The sequence below is a fragment of the Drosophila montana genome, unplaced genomic scaffold, assembly GCF_035044405.1.
Source record: "Drosophila montana isolate Dmon_TW-CO22-7 unplaced genomic scaffold, ASM3504440v1 contig_3833_1, whole genome shotgun sequence".
In the NCBI taxonomy this organism is placed as follows: Eukaryota; Metazoa; Arthropoda; class Insecta; order Diptera; family Drosophilidae; genus Drosophila; species Drosophila montana.
Genome location: NW_026998704.1, coordinates 2,075,553 through 2,094,588, shown reverse-complemented (window position 1 = coordinate 2,094,588; position 19,036 = coordinate 2,075,553). Strand labels below are relative to the sequence as shown.

General features: G+C 43.6%; 4 protein-coding genes across 4 annotated transcripts; 2 read left to right on the top strand and 2 right to left on the bottom strand.

Annotated features, from left to right (window-relative positions):
* Window positions 1-21: 21 nt before the first annotated feature.
* On the bottom strand, window positions 22-5,630 carry RpI1 (RNA polymerase I subunit RpI1). Its single transcript, XM_064696000.1, has 10 exons — window positions 5,226-5,630; window positions 4,802-5,168; window positions 3,374-4,739; window positions 2,819-3,312; window positions 2,476-2,761; window positions 1,483-2,410; window positions 1,219-1,423; window positions 1,033-1,162; window positions 873-972; window positions 22-812 (listed from the first exon to the last, which is right to left on the bottom strand). Exons 1-10 carry the CDS (start codon window positions 5,566-5,568, stop codon window positions 85-87), a joined length of 4,947 nt encoding a protein of 1,648 aa, XP_064552070.1. The 5' UTR covers window positions 5,569-5,630; the 3' UTR covers window positions 22-84.
* Window positions 5,631-5,770: 140 nt separating this feature from the next.
* LOC135437915 (carboxylesterase 1C) lies at window positions 5,771-9,216 on the bottom strand. The gene is given in 3 exon segments (XM_064696009.1): window positions 5,771-8,110; window positions 8,830-8,922; window positions 8,984-9,216. Coding segments are annotated over 3 exon segments (2,460 nt in total). The 5' UTR covers window positions 9,095-9,216; the 3' UTR covers window positions 5,771-5,854.
* A 4,660-nt stretch (window positions 9,217-13,876) lies between these two features.
* LOC135437794 (cathepsin L-like) lies at window positions 13,877-15,105 on the top strand. Its single transcript, XM_064695864.1, has one exon. The coding sequence runs from the start codon at window positions 13,971-13,973 to the stop codon at window positions 14,967-14,969; it is 999 nt and encodes a 332-aa protein (XP_064551934.1). The 5' UTR covers window positions 13,877-13,970; the 3' UTR covers window positions 14,970-15,105.
* Window positions 15,106-16,090: 985 nt separating this feature from the next.
* LOC135437729 (cathepsin L-like) lies at window positions 16,091-17,211 on the top strand. Its single transcript, XM_064695784.1, has one exon. The coding sequence runs from the start codon at window positions 16,125-16,127 to the stop codon at window positions 17,124-17,126; it is 1,002 nt and encodes a 333-aa protein (XP_064551854.1). The 5' UTR covers window positions 16,091-16,124; the 3' UTR covers window positions 17,127-17,211.
* The last annotated feature ends 1,825 nt before the right edge of the window (window positions 17,212-19,036 follow it).

Here is a 19,036-nt window from a genome sequence, read left to right as displayed (position 1 = left end):
TCGATAGATACTGCTTTCAAGTTAAGAATATCGATACTTGGCTTCGAAAAGGAGCGCGTATTTATTAAAACAAAATTGTGGTAATTAACAAATTTTCGTTAACAACTCAAAAGCGCCTGTGCCATTTCTTACAGGCAGGCCTACCATCAAGCGACTTGATGGCGAATTCAGCTCGTCGGGGCGTCCAAAGCCAGCCGCGCTGCGCAGAAACTGCAAGCTGGATTCAAAGGACATTTGCTGCAACGGCGAAGAGGAGTGCTCCATGCCTTTGCGTGAGAGCGGCTGGAAAGTGCCGTCAAAGGTCATGTAGTCGGCAATCAGTGACAAATGGCGTCGATCCACTGTAATTCCATAAACCTTGAACACATTGCTCACTTCCTTGACAATGACCTGGTTCGCAGCTTCGATGCCATATGTGCGAGCTATAGCATGTATATCGTTGGAGTACAAACGATTCAGGTCCAAGATTTTGTTGTGTTGGAACATTTCACCAATATTGATGCCATCTGTTTTCAGCAACTGCTCATCGTCATTGCCCTTATAGATAATGGCGCGCTTAATATGCGGCACCTGATGTACAATGCTCTTGGCGGCCAGTTCGCGTATTATGGATGTCAGATCGGGCTTCTGGTAGCGTACGCTCAGATTGAGTTTAACTCTGCACCAAAGATGATGCTCCTTGTCGTAGGTGTAATCTTGAACCATTTGGTTGCTAAGTAGCTTTTCCACTGACTTATCGTCCACCTCGGCATTTTCGTCGTTTGCCGGTTCATTGCCGTATGCGTCCTCTTCATCGGGCTCTTCTTCATCGTCTAAAAGCCCCAAGTTTTAAAGGTTAGTCAATTGAATTAAAATGATTAAATCCCGTTTACCATTGGCATCAATTATTTCCTCAACATCATCCGGATCGTCATAGTCCTTTTCGTCGGTTTTGCGCTGCTTGAGTTTAATCCCAGTCGCGTCATCGTCCCCCTTTTTCAGATAAATTAGAATCAAATTATTGTTGTAATTGTTACGGAATATTTAACTTACGCCGTCATCTGAGGAGTCGTCATCATTGTCTTGAGCCTTTTGTGCGCCCACGTCATCGGCAGCATCCAACTCTTGATCATTGTCCTCGTCGTGCTTGTTGCCAGACTCCTTTTTCTCATCTACCACGACGCTGTAGAATAAATTAAGCTAAGTATTCACTTTGGATGATATCAATTGTGTATTTACATTTTGGAAGTCTTCTTGGCGTTGGACACCTTTATAATAGCGCGAATGAGCTGCTTGAAGTATGTCTGATGCATGTATTTGATAATACGCTTGGGCCTCACACTGTAATCCTCCTTGTAGTTCTCGCGTGGTAGGAACTTAAAGTGCAAGTCATAGACATACGCGCGTTCCGGTTCCATCGTCAAGCTTGTGCTGATGTGCACGGCTATGTGGTGATAGACCAGAATATACATAAAGCTAGTTCTGTATAAATATGTAACTTACATTCCAGCAGACTGGCCAAGGTAACACAGTTGAGGGAAATGCGCAACTTCTCCGCATTATGCTGCTGTCCCGGCTTGATGGGTATGTCCATTGATGGGGTCTTGATATTAGAGGAGGCTAGCATTAGAATTTCCCGTAAGCGAGGTATTCCTAGAGTGACGTTCATTTCACCACGACCAGCAAAATGGAAGGTATTCAATGTCATCTGGGTGGATGGTTCACCGATCGACTGGGCTGCAATTAGACCAACTGGTTCGCCGGGGGAGGCCAACGACTTGATGCTCTTCATGTGCATTATATCTGCTATGATTTGTTTCTGTGACGGATGCTTGAGCGCATAGTCATCGATCAATTGACGCGTGCGCTCAGAAACAGCACCGTAATAATTATCCTGCTTGTATACGGCCACGGTGGGATCAGGACAGCGTGCATATTTCTTGCGGTACAGTGCTTTGTCCTCGGCATCGGCCTTCTTCCACAGTTTGAGCAGGCCCTCGTCGAAGCGCCGGCGTCCCGTCTTGGTATTTATCTCATTGGGTCGCTTAACTTCCACTTCGTTTCGAAGCTCCTCCGAAAAGTGAGTGAAAGCTGCATGCAATTTGGCAGGCTGTTTCTTCTGCCAGCTACGTATGTGTTTCTCATGGCGCAGTACCTTGGCGAGGCACTCCTCGTCCTTCATCAACTGCAGTTGGCTGGGCCGTAGAACGGCCTTTGCGTTTTGTGCAAGAAAATCAGCGCAGAATTTTCCGTTAAAGAACTTGGACTTAAGTATGTCCAAGCCGTCCTCGCCGTACAGAAACTGCACCACACTATTGTCACTGTCGCGCACAGTCAGGTCATAGTGAACGCTTAATCCCTCCAAGTGCTTGATAAGACAGCGCTGTAGATAACCGGAACGGGATGTCTTTACAGCAGTATCGATGAGACCCTGTTGTGAAGTATAACGAGTTGTTAATCCAAATAGAATCTTTTATGTCAAAATTTAAGGCTTACTTCACGACCAGCCATGCAGTGAAAGAAAAAGTCCTGCGGCTGTATGCCTGTCATAAAGCGACCATCAATAAAGCCGCCCGACTTTGGCGATGTCTCAAAAGAGGTAAAACTGGGAAGCGATTTTCCAGATATCATCAACGGCGGTCGCTTGCCTTCCAGCTCGATTTGGCCAAGCAGGCAGGAGATTTGCATGGTGTTAACCATAGAGCCTTTGGCGCCAGACAACACCATTAACTGCAGATTGTTTGATGGAAACTTGGTGATGAGACCGCCTGGCAGGCAAGTTCTATAAAGAAAGGAAGCATCTGTAGATAAATACATTTTTGGTTGTTAAGCTACTTACTTATTAATGTCATTTGTGTAGCCATCCAATAGTGATTTGTATTTGCGATCGAGTAGAACTCGAAACTTGGAGTCCTTAACATAGGCGGCCTCCATTTGTTCGGCCAATACATCGTGCGGGGGCACATCCTCCAGCTCCAAAGCAGCGGCAACGGCGCTGTTGCCCACATCCCGACACTCCCGGATGATTTTTCGACGCCTGCGATCTGCCTCGTCGGTGACCAAAATGTCCTTGACACCCAACGTAAAGCCCTCGAGTTGCAGGAAAAATGTAAACACCTTGGTAAAGGCGGTTAGTAGGCGCGTGGACACGTCGCCGCCATACAGCTCGTACATGCAGTGAATGAGGCCAAAAGTGGTGGCGCCATACTGCTGCTTGTCCAGAACACCCACCAGAAGCTCGCCCTTACGTATTTGCACTTGACTCTCACTCAGCTCCTGCTCCAGCGGATTCGAGCCACACAGCGGTGTACGTGGCTTAGCCACATTCCAATTCTGCAAAGCGTTACGGAGTTAGTTAATGATTCACAGGGGACTCTGAGATGTCTTTACTTACCTTGCCGCCTATTTTGGCAAAGGAATCTAAGTTGATGTGCTCATAGCCATCCGGTATCAGATTAATGATTATGGTCGAGAGCACTTGCTTGCCAGACCACAACGTTGCGGGCTTTAGTATAGTCGGTGGCAGCAACTTGACGTCGCCTTTAAGATGCGACAGACCCTGGAAAACCAACTGCTGATAGTCCTCGCGATTGAAGAAGCGACCGCGTATGGACAGCTTGACGCCCGAAATAACCTGATCCTGTATAAGGCCACCAAGTGGAGTACCATCCTTGGGCACCAGATAATTGCTGGCCACATTGACAAGATTATAGGCCTCGGAACGTGCCACTTCGCTCTGTGGATAGTGCGCATTCATCTCGTCACCATCAAAATCGGCATTGTACGCCTTGCAATTGGAGTAGTGCAGGCGAAACGTTTTCTCGCCGTGCAATATGCGCGCCTTATGCGCCATTATGGATGGCTTGTGCAGCGAAGGCTGACGGTTGAGCAGCAGTACATCACCATTAAGAACATGGCGATGCACAATCTTGACGCCGTCCTTGGGATTGGACAGCAACAGCTTAGCCATGCTGGCTCGTTTGGCCGCATTGTCGGCGGGTATAAAAGTGGTCAACCCTTTGCTGTCCTGTATGTAGTTGGCGCCCGGGTGCACTTCTGGCCCATTCATGACCATTTTACGCAACTCGATGACATTCCATTCAGTCACAGGTACCGGATAAGAGAGTTTGCGCGCAAATATGTCCGGTATGCCAATCTCATCTACATCGATGTTGGGATCGGGCGTGATGACAGTACGTGCTGCGTAATTAACACGTTTGCCCATCATGTGCTTGCGTATGAGACCCTCCTTCTTTTCGAGCACCTGCTTAAGGCCCTCGGCGGATTTGATGTCTCGCGACATGTTTACATCAAGCAACACATCTACGGAGCTCTGCAGTGCCAGCCATGCATTGTAGAGCTTCTCGTGGCTGTTGGCACCGCGCATGTTTTGATAGGCAGCTTTTGCCTGCTCGCTAAGTTTCTCCTGCTGGCCCTTCATAAACTTTAGCACTACATTGAGCACATGATTATTCTCGATAATGTTCACATATATGTCCGTTTGCGGATTGCCCTTCATCATGTCGTTAATAACATTCATGGGACGTGCACGCGGGGGCGTAACTGGTATTGTGTCCATAAAAAAGATATCCACTGGCGAGCAGTCACCGGTAACGCTTACCTTGCTGTTCATGTTCAGCACAGGCACCAATAGCCTTAGCAGCTGGGGATAATTTTCGTATATCTTTCGCAGATAGCGTCGGCATTCATCCGCAAATATGACCTTGTTTTGACCACTGTTCTCGGGCACATCACCCAACCTAGAAAATCAAGGGAAATCGAAAGTCAAACATGTTAATGGAAACTATAGCCACATACTCACCGTTCCTTCAAATCGGCAATGGTCACATAATAGACAAGTCGGCGGTGCAAATAGCGCACAAATCGCATGGACTTGTTGCAATGCCTGCATTTCTTGCTGGAGGCTCGCTGCAGAGCCGCGTGCGTAATGGCTGTACGCAAAGAGCAGCTTGTTTTGGTCACATTGCTGGCATTGCTCGTATTCCTGGCCAGCAGCTCGTTGACCGAAGCAATGTGTGGATGTACGGCGTCGCCGTTATCCATCTTAACCAGCTCCTCTGTATTCTGGCAGGCAATTTCTGATTTAAATAGCTCCAGCTCTTGCGCTTCAATAATGTAACCGGCGTCAATAAGCCGCAGCTGCAGCATAACAATTTCGCTCTCATGATCTGTTGATGGTTAATGGTATTGAAGTGACTTAAATTACTTTGTGTACAACTACTCACCCTTCATCTGAAGCTTGTAACAGTGTAGACAAAATATGCAGAGTAAACGTTGCACCAGTTTGATAAAAAACGGGTTGTAGACCAGTGAGCCCAGCTCAATATGGCCCATATGGCCGGGACAATCTTGCATCTTTAGGCATGTCCCACAGGGATCCGTGCATCGTCCGTAGGATCCCAAACGTATGTCATATAGACCACCAGGTATTGGGTGCCCCAGCGCATCAAATGTGAGGCCGGTTATGACTTTCACCACACTCAGTTTTCGTATCTCCTCGGGGGTAAACACGGCGAACTCCAGGTCCGAGGGAAACATGTGCACGTCTGGGGGCCTTCTCGAACCCATTTTAATGCGATTATGTTGAAATGTTTAATAAAATAAGGTGCCGTGAAGCAGCAATGTGTTGCACGTGTTTTAAAAAAACAGCAAACTTATCGATAAGAGTAACGAAAGTATCGAGAATATGCGATATATCGATACCAAGGTGCAGCGAACAGGGCTGTTTCACACAACAAAAGGCGCGAATTATTAAATTTTGAAAATAAACATTTCGAAGTTTTTAATAAAACAAAGAAAAAGGTAAATACGTATATACGAAATGTACAACTTCAAATAGATTCTTTGGTTATGCTTAGAACTTATCACAAGTCAACTGGTATTGCCAGTTCTTAAAAGCCATATTTTGCTCGTATTGGTTGCGGACAGTGTCCAGGAGTTCCGCAACAGTTGCCTCATCTCCAACTGCGGTTGCTCCGTCACCGCAGCCATCTCTTGTTCCAGCTCTAGCTCCGGTTCCTCGGGCAGTGTTTGCAGCCTTGTTGCCCTTTGGCTGCTCATCGTACGGCTGCAGTTGTCTTGGACGTCGCGTCCGACTACTTGGTGCTGGGTCCTGTTCTCGTTTCGCTGTTCGACCACCTTTGCGCCAGGACTCGACATTGGCCACGCTTGTGTCGGCCTCAAACTTGGCGTTGCGTCCAAAGATGGTCGTCCAACGAAACCACTTTTGTCATAAACCATAGGACGGCTCCGCTGATGAGATGCGTCTGCTGTGGGGCAGCTCGCGACGCAACAGATAGACACACAAGCCTAGACACGCCAGCAGCAGGCAAACAAGGCCCAGCATGGCATAAAAACCCTGCCGATAGCGTGCAGCATCAGCATTAGCCTCCAAAAGCTTAACACGCTGCCTCAAGACACCACCGCTGCCATCGCGCAGCTCTGCGTCTTGTGCTGTGGGCAGCAGCACCTGCCAAAAGCCGTAAACGCGTCGCAAGTGATTGCCATAGCCGGAATCCAGCTGGTTGTTGGCCACATACGAATTGCTGTTCCCCTGTCGATAGCTGTCATGCCGATTAGTTCTGGACAAGCTGCGATCCGAGCCGACATCCGTCTGCTGTTTGCCACTTAGCAGCTGTTCAATGAGCGCCTCATCAACGCCAGCTGGCAGCTCCAAGCTCTTGGCCAGCTCACCCAATGCGTAGACAAAGGTACGCTGTGGCGTGTACGGCTGCCAGGCATCATAAATGCGTCCCGGCGTCGGATTGCCGCCTTTCACAAAGTTGGCAAACGAGCCGCGTAGCTTGCGGCACAGCTGCTCCTCCTCGACGCTAAAACGACGACGCGCAATCTGTTGAAATAGACTCGGACCGAGCAGCAGCGGCAAATCCGCACTATGTGAGGCGCCGCCAAACAGATTCTGTCTGCCGCGCATGTCCATCGCATGAGCATGCGACTGATCAAAGACATAGGCATAGCTTGGGCTGCTGCTGTCATTGAGCAGCTGCAGCAGGCGCAGGAAGGGCGTCTCGTACAGCGACTCGGACAGCAGCCGCTGCATGCCCCACAGCAATTGACTGACCGAAGCCGAAGCCTCGTCGCTAAAGTAGCGCCAACGTATGGCCGCCAATTGAGCCTCGCTTGCACCCGCCTGCTCCTCGAGCTGCATGGAGCGAAGCACATTTGGCAACAGGGTGCTGTTGATATAGCCGTGCAGGGCCAGGTGACCGTCACGCGCCACGTCCAGCCAATAGTCCTGCATGAAGGCACCCTCATTGGAGCCAATGCCCAGCAGCAGCGGCGGGAGCGACACATTAGCCAGGTGCTGCTCCAGGTCGCCAGGGTAGCTTAGCTGCACGCCCAGCTGCATGCTGGCATTGCCGTGATTGTAGACACTTTCATAGGCGCGCAGCAGATCCTCGGCGCTCTTGCGGCGCAGGCAACTCAGCAGCTGGCGGTGTTGTGCCTCCTCGAACTGACAGCCCAGCTTGTGCACGAGTACACGTCCGGTTGCCACAATGCGCTGCTGATGGCCAGCACCCAAGGCGTACAGAACCGGGCCCGGCGACATCAGTATCAGCTGCTTGAACAGCGAAGCGCCATCAGCCGGTTGCAGGGCGGCAGCCAGGGCCAGGATGGCACCGCTTCCATGACCGAGCAGCGTCAGCTGATCGGCATTGCCACCGAAACTTTGGGCATTGCGTTGGAGCCAACGCAGCGCCAGTTGGATATCACTCAATCCATAGTTGCCCGGCAGCTGGCGGTGATCTTGGCCCAGTCCCAGCCAGCCATATATGTTGCTGCGATATTGCACGCTGACCACAACCACGCTCTCGGCAGCGGCAAAGTCCAGACCGTTGATGCGATTACGCGACCAGTCGTAGGCGAAATCCTCACCGCTAATTATGACCAGCATAGGCAGTTGGCCGTAACGCAAGCCCGTCTCAGGTGTCCAGATGTTCAGGTAGAGACAATCCTCATTGTTGGGAGCAGCACGTGATATGCTGCCATCGGCGCTCTCATCGTAGATGGTATTCGACAGCTGTGGGCAAATGGGCTGCATTGCCGTGGCCTGAAGCGTCCGGTTCCAGCCGTTGTGTGGCTGGGCAGGCTAAGGGAAGGTAAGATTGGAAAATTTTTAGATAAAAGCTTACATTTCTCAAGATTTTTAAGCTACTACAAAGCATATCTTGAGTGAGCTTTTTCTTTCTTATGCCCTACTCTATTGCAAATGCGTATCTTATAGTCCGATCTTTCTGAAATGTTCAGACCCCAAATATGACAGCCAAGTGTGTTTACCAAAGCGTGACGCTCTTATTTGGATAATGTGTTCATTAAAATTTTGGAATATGGAATATGAATATATCTAGATCTGTGTATACCATACGAGAACCTACATAACATGCTTGGTGTATCTAGGTCATATAAATATAGAGGTATTCCTAAAAAGCCGAATCTCACAATCGATATTTATCGATATTATGATAGTGGGAGAAGATATCTGGAAAAATGATGAGTTCGTTCTGCCAAACTAGACTCTTGAAATTTGATATATAGAGTATATTCTTATGATTTATCAAAATATATCATAAGAATATAGTATATATCAAATTTCAAGAGTCTAGTTTTCGTAGTTTCCGAGATTCACAAACGTACAGACAAAAAAAGAACATGCTAAGATGTTTCCTTTTACTTGTCACAAATATTTTCATAGAAACTTGATACACCTGTTACCCCTTAAGATATACAAATATATGTTGGGTGTCCCAGTTGAACTGTTTAACAGTTGGGTACTGAGAAAGGTTCCGTTGCGGAACATGGTTAACTTACCGCAAAACGCAGTGAGCCCAAAGGTGGTTGTGCATAGGGTATTCCCAGGAAGGCGTAGACTGCGCTGCGTGCTCCATCCGGAAAGACCTTGAGCTGGAACCGAAGTACACAATTTAATTTGTTGTAATCTTTTCACGGGTTAGTGCATATTTACACCAATTAGATCGCCCTGCTCCAGTTTAATATGCGTTTGTTGGGCCCAACAGATATAGAAGCTGAGCCAAACATTCAAAATCAGCCAGTTAAAAATTCGAAACATTTGCATCTTTTGAAAGCCTCTCACTTTCTAGCACATAATAGGCTGCATTTATTTTTGGTTCTTTTCCTTTTTTCCGCTGCAATTTTCCACATAGACTCCTTGACGCTGGTACGAAAACTAAAATAAAAATATGTACCCGCTCATGAAAAAGTTGACTAAAACTTTCTGCTAGAATTATTTCAATTGTTTTCTGGTGTCATTATTGTTAATGCTGTTTGTGTTCTGTGCGCCCAGGAATCATTCATGCATTCACGAGATCAAAACGCCAGCAACACCAAAACACCCAACAACAGGTAGGTTGTTAACAGGGCTGATTGTTGTTTATACGTAAATACATTGCGAGCTTTACTCACGGCAAACTGGACCTGAACCTATAACTTTGAGCCCAAAACAGCGTCAATTGTTACACGCGTTCACTCTGGAGTATGCCATACTAAATCTATGGCCGAAGGTTGCTTAAAGTGTTTGGCAATTGTTGAATAAATTTATAAAGATGATTATTTGTTAAGAGCTTTTAGTTTATTACTAATTATTTTGTTATTAATTTATTATTGATAGACAAATGAGTGCCAACCTAAGTATTCAATACATAAAAATAGAAAAGTGAAATCCAAATATTATTGGAAAATCCAATCCTTTAGGTCGAAAAATAACCGATATTCAGGCGAAAGATATTTTTTTCCTGATCGCTTCAAGCTTCAATGCTCTACATTTAAAAAATAAATCGATTTCACCACACAAAGCTCTATGTGAAGTGTTGGGCACACTACCGAACAATTAGAAGAAAGATCTTGGTCGGACAAAGCCGGGTAATTGCGCCTATCACTCTATACTCCAGAATGGATGCGTGGTCTCTTCGAAGTGCAAGTGAAATAAGCTAACATTTTGTTTACCAATAATTTTTGTTATTTATTTATTTACCTTACTCTTGATATTGCCCTCGTTCTTGTTATTTGATATTATTTTTTTTTTTTATGTGCAGAATGTAAATATTCCTACGCTTCACAGCCTGCGACAGACAGTCGGCTGTGCACCTACTCCGCGGACAGTTAAATGGAGGAATCGCAGCTTTTGGCTTGCAGCAGATAATGTACCATAATGTTGGTTTAATTCCCGGCCAATGTGGCCAGCAGCTGGCTCTGCTGGTGGTTGTTTTTGCTGGTTCTGTTAGACGAAGCGCAGTTCCGGTCAGCGCACGCCGCCGGCGATTCGGAGTTGGAGATCAGCGCTGGCAGCGGCAGTGCGGTGCGGCTGTGGGCAATGCTCATAATTAACATCTATGTTGTCATAGAGACTTGTGCTGTTATTGGCTCACGCACATTTATTTTAATTAGTTTTAAGAGTAATTTTCTGCCACGGCAGATGCTGCGTGAAAATTGCTAAGCCAAGAGGCGGGAGGCGGGAGGCGGGAGGCGATGCAATATTTTGCGTTAATAATGGGGCCACAAAATATACATTTAAATTACCATTTGGCAGAACTTCACTATGTCTATCCCTGTCACTCTATAACTCTCGCCACGCCACACACTCTGCGTTTCTTTCTCTCTCCCTCTCTGTCTTTCTCCTTCGTTCGTTCTCTCTGCCTGCTTAATCAATTTATGCCTGGTAAATGTAGGCGTAGGTTCGGCGCTGGACTTCGATTATTGTGAATTGCAGTTGCGGCCTAGTTTTGTGAATGGGTCAATCTCTGTACGCGCGTGTGTGTGTGTGCGTGTGTATGTGTGTGTGAGTAAACAAATTGGGATTTCTCTATGGCTCAAAACACAATATTGAAGGCCTTTTGAAATATGTTTGCCAACTGACTATGGCTCAGGCCTTGAACGCTGTTGACTTATGAAATAACAATCTGCAATATTTAGATTTAAACAAATACATACATATGTATATATAGTAAGTATCACTTAATCTTTAATCTAAATAGTTTGCATTACAATTTGCAGAATTGTCAAAATGGTTCGAACTGTGAGGAAGCCAAAGCAAATTAAGCTGTCAGTTTGTTCGTTTCGTTGTCGTTGTTGGCCAATTTAGTTGTCGCCCAAAGCTGTTGTGCGTTGTTGCACACAGTTTTGACATTTGGCTTTTGGTCCCGCAACATTTTCAATAAATTCGTCATAAAAACATTTTGACATTTTGAGGTTAGCCAAAACACTTAAGGCACTTGATGCAACTGGAGAACTAGAAATCGAAAAGGCCGGTCAAAAACCAATGCAAATATTCAAAGCTACAATTGAACAATTTTGGCAGTAATAATAACAAACATAACGAAATTGACAACTGAAATAAATGCTCGAAAGGCTGTTAGAGGGGCAGGAGCTCAGGAAACTTTTGGCTTATGAAAATGTCCATGATTTTTGATAGGGTTTACCGTTTAAGTGTTGCCGGAGCATATTGAAAACTTCTTTATAATATTTCAGTTCAATAAAAGCCAATTGCTGGCTGTTATTATTATTTCTGCAGTAGACATAGTTGATATTTCGATTATGCGCTCTGACTATAAAAAGCTTGAAGCTTGTTTTTGCCCTTGCAAAAGCAGTATTTGCCTTCCATGGGTGGCGACGGGTAAAGGGGGTGCAGTACTGAAGGGGGAAAGGGGGCTGCATGGTTGCTTGGATGGCTGAGCTCTTGTACACTCGTAATTCAATTTTGATTTATATATTTCAACAATGCTTGGAATTCATTTTTGTGCTTGTGTTTTTAGTTCGTTTTATTTATTTATTTTTATATGTATACATTTTTTGCTATGCACACTTGAAACGCACTAAAGTGAAAATATTTTGTGCAGCTTTAGATTCTACACAGGCATATTCTTATTTTTGGTTTTGCCAACAATTTGTCAACACTTCGAAACAATTTAAGTTGTGGCTGTGCCGTTCCTGAAAGTTTCGAACTCAATGCGACAAGCCATGGGCGTGCCCTGTCCTCAGTAGATACACATCAAAATGTGTGTCTTTATGCAGATACGTACATCACAATTTAGAAATAATAGACGATAGTTCTCCCATTCTTGACACTTTCCCCTTAGTATCTGTGGAATGCTTTGTAAGCTTGTGCTTTGATTAAAGACCTCGTTTAAATACGCAGTCAGATATTTTCTAAATTTCCAAATTGTTAAATTAATTTTTATTTGTAATAGTAGTTTAGTTAGTTGATTCTTTAACATTTAACCAAATTTAATTATATTTATTGTAAGCGAGCTAAAATTATTTTCCATTTGAATATGCCAAACACATTTGCAGTTGCAATAAGAACAACAACAAAAGACTGAATACAACAAAGTTCTGCGCATAATATAATTATGTAATTAGCAAGAACAACAACAGTGCCAGCAATTTGTGCAAAAATATTTAACAAAGCAATGTGTAAAGTTTTAGTTGTTTGTTGTTGTTGCTGCCTTAAGCCTAATTTAACGGCGCAGTAGAGAAACAATGTGGCAGACATTTTGTTTATGCAGCTAACCACACTTGCACTCAACCATCTTCTGGACTGCGAGGGGTTGCGGGGAAGGGGGGGGGGGGAAAGGGTGGATATGTAGCTGTGCATGTTTTACACGCACTCTTTCTAATTAATGCAAAAATTGTAGTTGAAAAAGAACTGAAAACATAAGCGACGCATTGCCCATTTTTAGCTAAGCAGCAAGTGCAGCCGGCAAGCGGAGGGGAAGTGCTTCTATGGACCTCACCCCTTCCCCAGCAACGAACGAAATAAACTAACAAAAACTTAACATATGCACAACAGCTGCCGCGCGCCCTTGATAATGCCAACAGCAAGCAACCATGCAAACAGAAGTGACCGCCAGAGGTCGCTCTGGTGAAGTGATTGTGACGAAAATGTTAAAGCTTTAGTCCCCAACAAGAGCACACAGAATCCGAAAAAAAAACTGCATTTGTATAGGAAATAAAATAATATTTTTCAAAAACCTAAAAACGAATTCTTGGTAAAACGTATGGGATATAGAATAAATACCAATATTTATTAGAAATAGTTTTTTATTTATATTATTTATAATGCTATATTTTCAAAGGGAACTGTAGTTTATTGGCTTTGAAATACAGAAAATCTATTTAATATTTGGTTATTCATGACAAATATTATTATATATTTATTAAAAAATGTGTCTGAGCTTCACATAATTGGTTTTATTTCAGTACTTAGCTTTCAACTGTTTCTTTACAGTTTCAATTTTAGACAGAGAATCAAACTTTGATCTTGAATAAATCACCATATATTAAGAAATTAGCGGCTTAAACTACAAATTAGTAATTATAATCGGCTTTCTATACTGAACCCCACCCATTAAAATTGGGTAAAAAAGGTAATGTTTTTTTATTGCTGCTAAAAGAGGGTTTAAAGTATGCCCTAGTTGGGAACTCCCGACAAGAGCCTTGTTAATAATAATAAACGTTCCCCTAAGCTTGACTACAGCTTGTAAATATATATTAAATATATACACATATTTAATGTGGTTAGATAATGTACTAACCCATTAGGTTAAGTACTAGGGGTTAGTCAGTAGATCTTTGCATTTGGGGTATGCTTAGTAAGTATAGGAACCTTTATGTAATTTAGGAGATTTTTGATTTGCCTCAAAAATATCTGGCAAATGTTCTAAGAAGACAGAGAGTTGTTGTATGACTGAACGGTGTTTAAGGTCGGGTAGATCGATCGTGCCCATATATAATAAGTCCGACATATATTGGAAAGTAGTTTGCGGTGATGATATTTGCAATACAAAACTCTGGGCATGCATTCAGGGGCATGCGGGTTAGGCTGCAATTAGTTTAAAACATTATCGAAGCTGAATCATGGCTTATCATGAGCCGAGAATACTGGCTATATAAGTGAAAGTACGCGATAAATCGGGCAACAGTCGTTCTTGAGCATAATGAAGGCATCGCTCGTACTTGTGGCCCTTCTTGGGATAATGGGCTACGTCCTGGCTGGGATAAGTCTCGCTGATGTGCGGGCAGCAGAGTGGGACTCTTTCAAATTGGAATTCAACAAGAATTACGAAGTTGAGTCGGAGGATCGTCTTCGTATGCAGGTATTCCAGGATAACAAGCGGATTATTGACGCACACAATGAACGCTGGGCCGCAGGAGAGGAGAGCTACGAGATGGGGGTCAATCACTTTACCGATTTGTTGGAAAAGGAGTTTAATGAGCTAATTACTGGAAACGACGGCAGCCCCGATGATGAGGAACCGTTTGACGAAGACACCTCCGATGAGAATGTTGCCGACCTCGACTCCGGGTCGCACCCATTTGACGTCGACTGGCGGACATTGGGCGCTGTCACACCTGTGCAGCACCAGGGCCACTTTAACAACTCGTGGGCTTTTGCAGCAGCCGGTGCCGTGGAGAGTAGAAAGTTTGTGGCAACTGGAAGATTGGTGAAATTGTCGAAGCAGAACCTGGTCGACTGCTGCCGCGCCAAGCACAAGCGGACAATGAATGCGCTAAAGTGCATTAAGAGGAAGCACGGCATTGATACAGAGGCATCCTATCCCTACATAGGCCCGATTGGCCGTTGCCATTTCAATAAGAAGCTCGTCGGCGCCACCATTCGCAAGCACCTGAAGAGCCCTCGGGCCAATGAATTGGCGCTGGCCAACAATGTCGCTGCCGGTCCGGTTGCCGCTGTGATTTCTCGGGATGCGCTAAGGTTCTATAAGAGCGGCGTTTTCCACAACACGAAATGCAGCAAGTCCCCAGACTATGCTGTGCTCATTGTGGGCTATGGGCATAGCGACAATTATGGAGACTATTGGCTACTGAAAACCTCAATGGGCGCTTCTTGGGGAGAACAGGGCTATCTGAGGCTGGCGCGCAATAGCAAAAATATCTGCGGAATTGCAAGCAGGGCTCATTACCCAGTTATATAATTATCCAACTAGATAATTTTATATTTTTTATATATTTTTATATGTTATATTTTTAAAAAATGTTAATAATAATAGAAAAATGTATTGTATTAACAAAAGATTCATACTTTATATATACTTTAGCGGGTATAACCCAGCCTTGGGCACTTATAAATTAAATTTTCTCAAAAAGCTTTAAAAATGATTTTTAGGAATTTGTCAACTCGCTGAAACACGAAGAAATTGGAATTTCTCGAAAACCCGTCTTAACGTGCACCTTCATCACATAAGGTAACAGTCATCTTACGGTTTGGGCTGTGCGTTGATCACCAATCAGTCAGTCAATAAGTCAGTCAGTCAATCAGTCAATCAATCATTCAGTCAGTCAGTCAGTCAGGACACACAGTTTTGTATATAGAGATATTACATAGTTTGCAAACATATGAATGTGATATGTATGACCGAATAGTATGGGCAATATCAATTCATTTTATTGTGCTCATCAAGAATATTAAATAAAGTTTACTATTAACATAAATTTAATGGATTCGGGAATATCTTCTTTTGCCTTTTACATTTGCACAAAATGATCAAACTGTTTTTAACCGCCAGAAATTGGATGTCTCTTTCAGATCTGCTGCACATGATTGACAATTTTATACTTGATTTCTCATATCCTATATCCTCTGCCAGAGCTTTATAATCTTAGCCTTATATCTCTTTCAAGAGATGTGCACTGAAAACAAAAATATGCTATCAGAACGCCTAGAAACCTTATAAAAATGTTTTGTGGTTCAGTTCGCGAAATGAACTTGTGATTCGGCTCGCGAACTTCGGCTTCCATATCCATGAGCTTAATATTTGGTTACTCAAATTTCATTCCAATATAAAATAACAATTTGAAGATGAAGTTCAGGTGATAGTTTACATCCAACTATTATATTTATTATTGCAATTTAGTATATTTATTAAAGATTGATATTGCAAGTATTGTGGTAAATTTAGGTGCGCGACCCACAGCCCGCATTAGGCAACGTATACGGGCTGAGGTTATTTAGGGTTTTATGAGGTCTGAATCGTTTGCCAATATGCGGTCAGTGCTGGGTATAAAAGTGGATGCAGTGCGGCAGGCAGGCATCAGTCGTCGTTAGTCTATAGAAGTGCACTGAGGTCAAAATGAAGGCAACGTTTGTTATGGTAGCCCTTCTGGGACTTGCCGCCAGCACGCAGGGCGGAGCAACCTATTTCGAGCAACCGGAAACGGAGTGGGACGACTTCAAATACCAGTTTGATAAGATCTATGGCGACGAGGCGGAGGAGCAGCTGCGCATGCTGATCTTTCAGGATAATAAGAAAATCATTGACGCACACAACGAGCGCTGGGCCGCAGGAGAGGAGAGCTACGAGATGGGTGTGAATCAGTTCAGCGATATGTTGCCCGCGGAGATCAGCAAGGTTATTGGAAGAAACGATGACGTGCACCCTATTGCAGACCTGGAGCCTGAGCCCCATGACTATTTGAACGAGGTTGGGGACCTTGATCGCCAAATACCCGTAAAAGTCAACTGGACCCAAATAGGGGCAGTCACTCCTGTTGTGAATCAGGGTCATTTCAACAACTCGTGGGCCTTCGCTGCGACTGGTGCTGTGGAGAGTCGTCAGTTTATTAAATCTGGAAGATTGGTTGCCCTTTCCAAGCAGAATCTGGTTGACTGCTGCCGGGTGCACAACGAACGGACGGCGGCAGCTCTGATTTGCATCAAGAAGATGCGAGGCATTGACACTGAGGCTTCTTATCCGTACCGCGGAATCACAGGAAAATGTCACTTCCAACGGAAGCTTGTTGGTGCCAAAGTCAAAACGGTCTTCCAAGTTTGGCCCGGCAATGAAACCGCATTGGCCATCAACGTGGCCAAGGGCCCGGTGGCTGCCGTCATTTCACAGGCTGGAATCAGTAACTACAAGAGCGGCGTGTTCCACAATCCTCATTGTGGCCAGAGTCCAGATTTTGCTGTGCTTATTGTGGGCTATGGCACTTGCAAGAACTTCGGCGACTATTGGATAATCAAGACCTCATTGGGCTCTACTTGGGGGGAGAAGGGCTACATGAGGTTGGCACGCAACAAGCAAAATCTGTGCGGCATTGCCAACAGGGCTTACTATCCGGAGCTTTACTAGACATTTGTCTTTGTTGTTTTTTTGTCGTTACCTTTTCATAATTTGTCACAGTAAATAACTATCAAAGAAAAATAGTAGCGACAAACTATATTATTCCTCCTTGTTATAGAGAATACTTAAATACTACTTTTCATAAAAATTAAGTTCCTTTAGGAGAATCAGATATCATGCTTGTATCCGGAATTTTTTGAATTTCACTATGCTCCTTAAATGTGTAAAATATTTTATATACATCGGACGTCTTCTTTTTTTATATCTAAACACAACACGAAATTTACGAGTCATTTCTTGCTCCTAACATATGAGTTAAATCTCATCACCATCGGACTACAATATATAATGAAGCTGTATAGGACGAATCCTTCATAAAACAAAAAACATTCTTTTTTTCAAGATTTCTTTATCCCGGCATTTATTATTCTCACAGTGTTTTTTATATATAAGTCATCTGTTTACTATATAAAAGAGCTCTATCGGTTGTGATATCTTTGATAAACTCAGCTATTACGAGGTTCGGTTCCTTATCCGGTTTTTACTGTGCTTTCATTTGTTCCGACTCATCTTCCAGAGCCATTTAAGATAGTTTTTATTCTCGTGCAATCGTAACATTTTCAAGAACCACTTTGTATTAACTCTGGCTCTTAATGTTTTTCGTCCTGCGCCTTTACATGTTACATATATAATTTTCCTATTAGCTTTAATATTTGTTGAAAATAAATTGTATTTAATTGATATTAAATTACATTATAATTCAAATACAGATCATATTCTTTAATATTATTATAAAAAGGCTTGTGCTTTCAAAAAAATAAAATAATAATAAAAATATATATATATATATAAATATTGATTAGTTTTCCAAAAAAGTTTAACAATTGATATTATTATTTATTTATTGTTTAATAACTATCCGCGTTCCCATTTAAAATAGCCTTCTGATCTATGGCCTTCGGCTAAGACTGTACTACATACATACACTTGCTTGGGATCTCAGCCCGGATCAAAGTTGTTCAGCTTATAAATCGTATTCGTATGCGTAAATCTATTGCACTGATTGCAGCGCTTCTTTGCAAACAGTTCTCAATGAGAGTCAAATTTGGTTTTTATTTAAGGTGTGCATATATCTGCCATTACACTTCCTCGGACGCTGCCCCCCTTATCGTAAGTATTTGCATGGAAAAGTGTGCAAAAACCGCGAAATTTCATTGCATGCTTTTAGGCGGCGCATTTCGCCAAGCGTCGCAGCCGCAGCCGGAGCCGGAGCTGGAGCCGGAGAAATGCAATTTATTAATTTGCAGGTGCAGAAATTGTTGGGTAAAAGTTTCAGATGTTTATTTACGTATATGTGTGTGTGTGTGTGTGAGCATAACACTCGTATACATGTGTACTTGCAAAGGTATGTCGGCAACTCACCTGCTTGAAAAACTATTTTTCGGAGAGGACAGCGACATGTTTCGTGCTCCTTGCTAAAAACTTTGCTAATTCGTTTCGCAAACTTTCGCCAAGGTGTTGAGTGTCTCGGCGAGCTGTTCTTGTTGTTGTTGTAGTTGTTTTTAGCTTGTTAATAGAAACTACATTAGCTCTCTAATGGGAGGGGCTGCTGCAGCAGCAGAAGCCTGCGAGTGATTGAATGAAAGGCATCGAGTTTCATTTCATTTAATTTTTATTCAAAAATCACATTTGTTGTTTTTGTTTTTTCTTTTGCTGTTTCGGCGCGAGCTGCTGTTCAATAATATAATAACTATTATGTTATATTTATATGTTATGCTTACTAGATTGGAGTTTTCATTTATGTAATTTACATTGTGTTTATGTTTCTGTTTTGTTTCGATAGTATGGACTGCTTATTCATGTTTCTCTCCGTTTTGCCTTAAGCGTTAACAACTTTACCCATGCAATAGTTTAAGCAC

Excerpts from the sequence above, each read along its gene's own strand:
- RpI1 (XM_064696000.1), bottom strand. The coding sequence starts at position 5,568 with ATGGGTTCGAGAAGGCCCCCAGACGTGCACATGTTTCCCTCGGACCTG. Across the intron at positions 2,762-2,818 it reads TACACAAATGACATTAATAA|AACTTGCCTGCCAGGCGGTC; the intron begins GTAAGTAGCTTA and ends CTTTCTTTATAG. Across the intron at positions 1,163-1,218 it reads GCCAAGAAGACTTCCAAAAT|CGTCGTGGTAGATGAGAAAA; the intron begins GTAAATACACAA and ends TTTATTCTACAG.
- LOC135437729 (XM_064695784.1), top strand. The coding sequence starts at position 16,125 with ATGAAGGCAACGTTTGTTATGGTAGCCCTTCTGGGACTTGCCGCCAGC.
- LOC135437794 (XM_064695864.1), top strand. The coding sequence starts at position 13,971 with ATGAAGGCATCGCTCGTACTTGTGGCCCTTCTTGGGATAATGGGCTAC.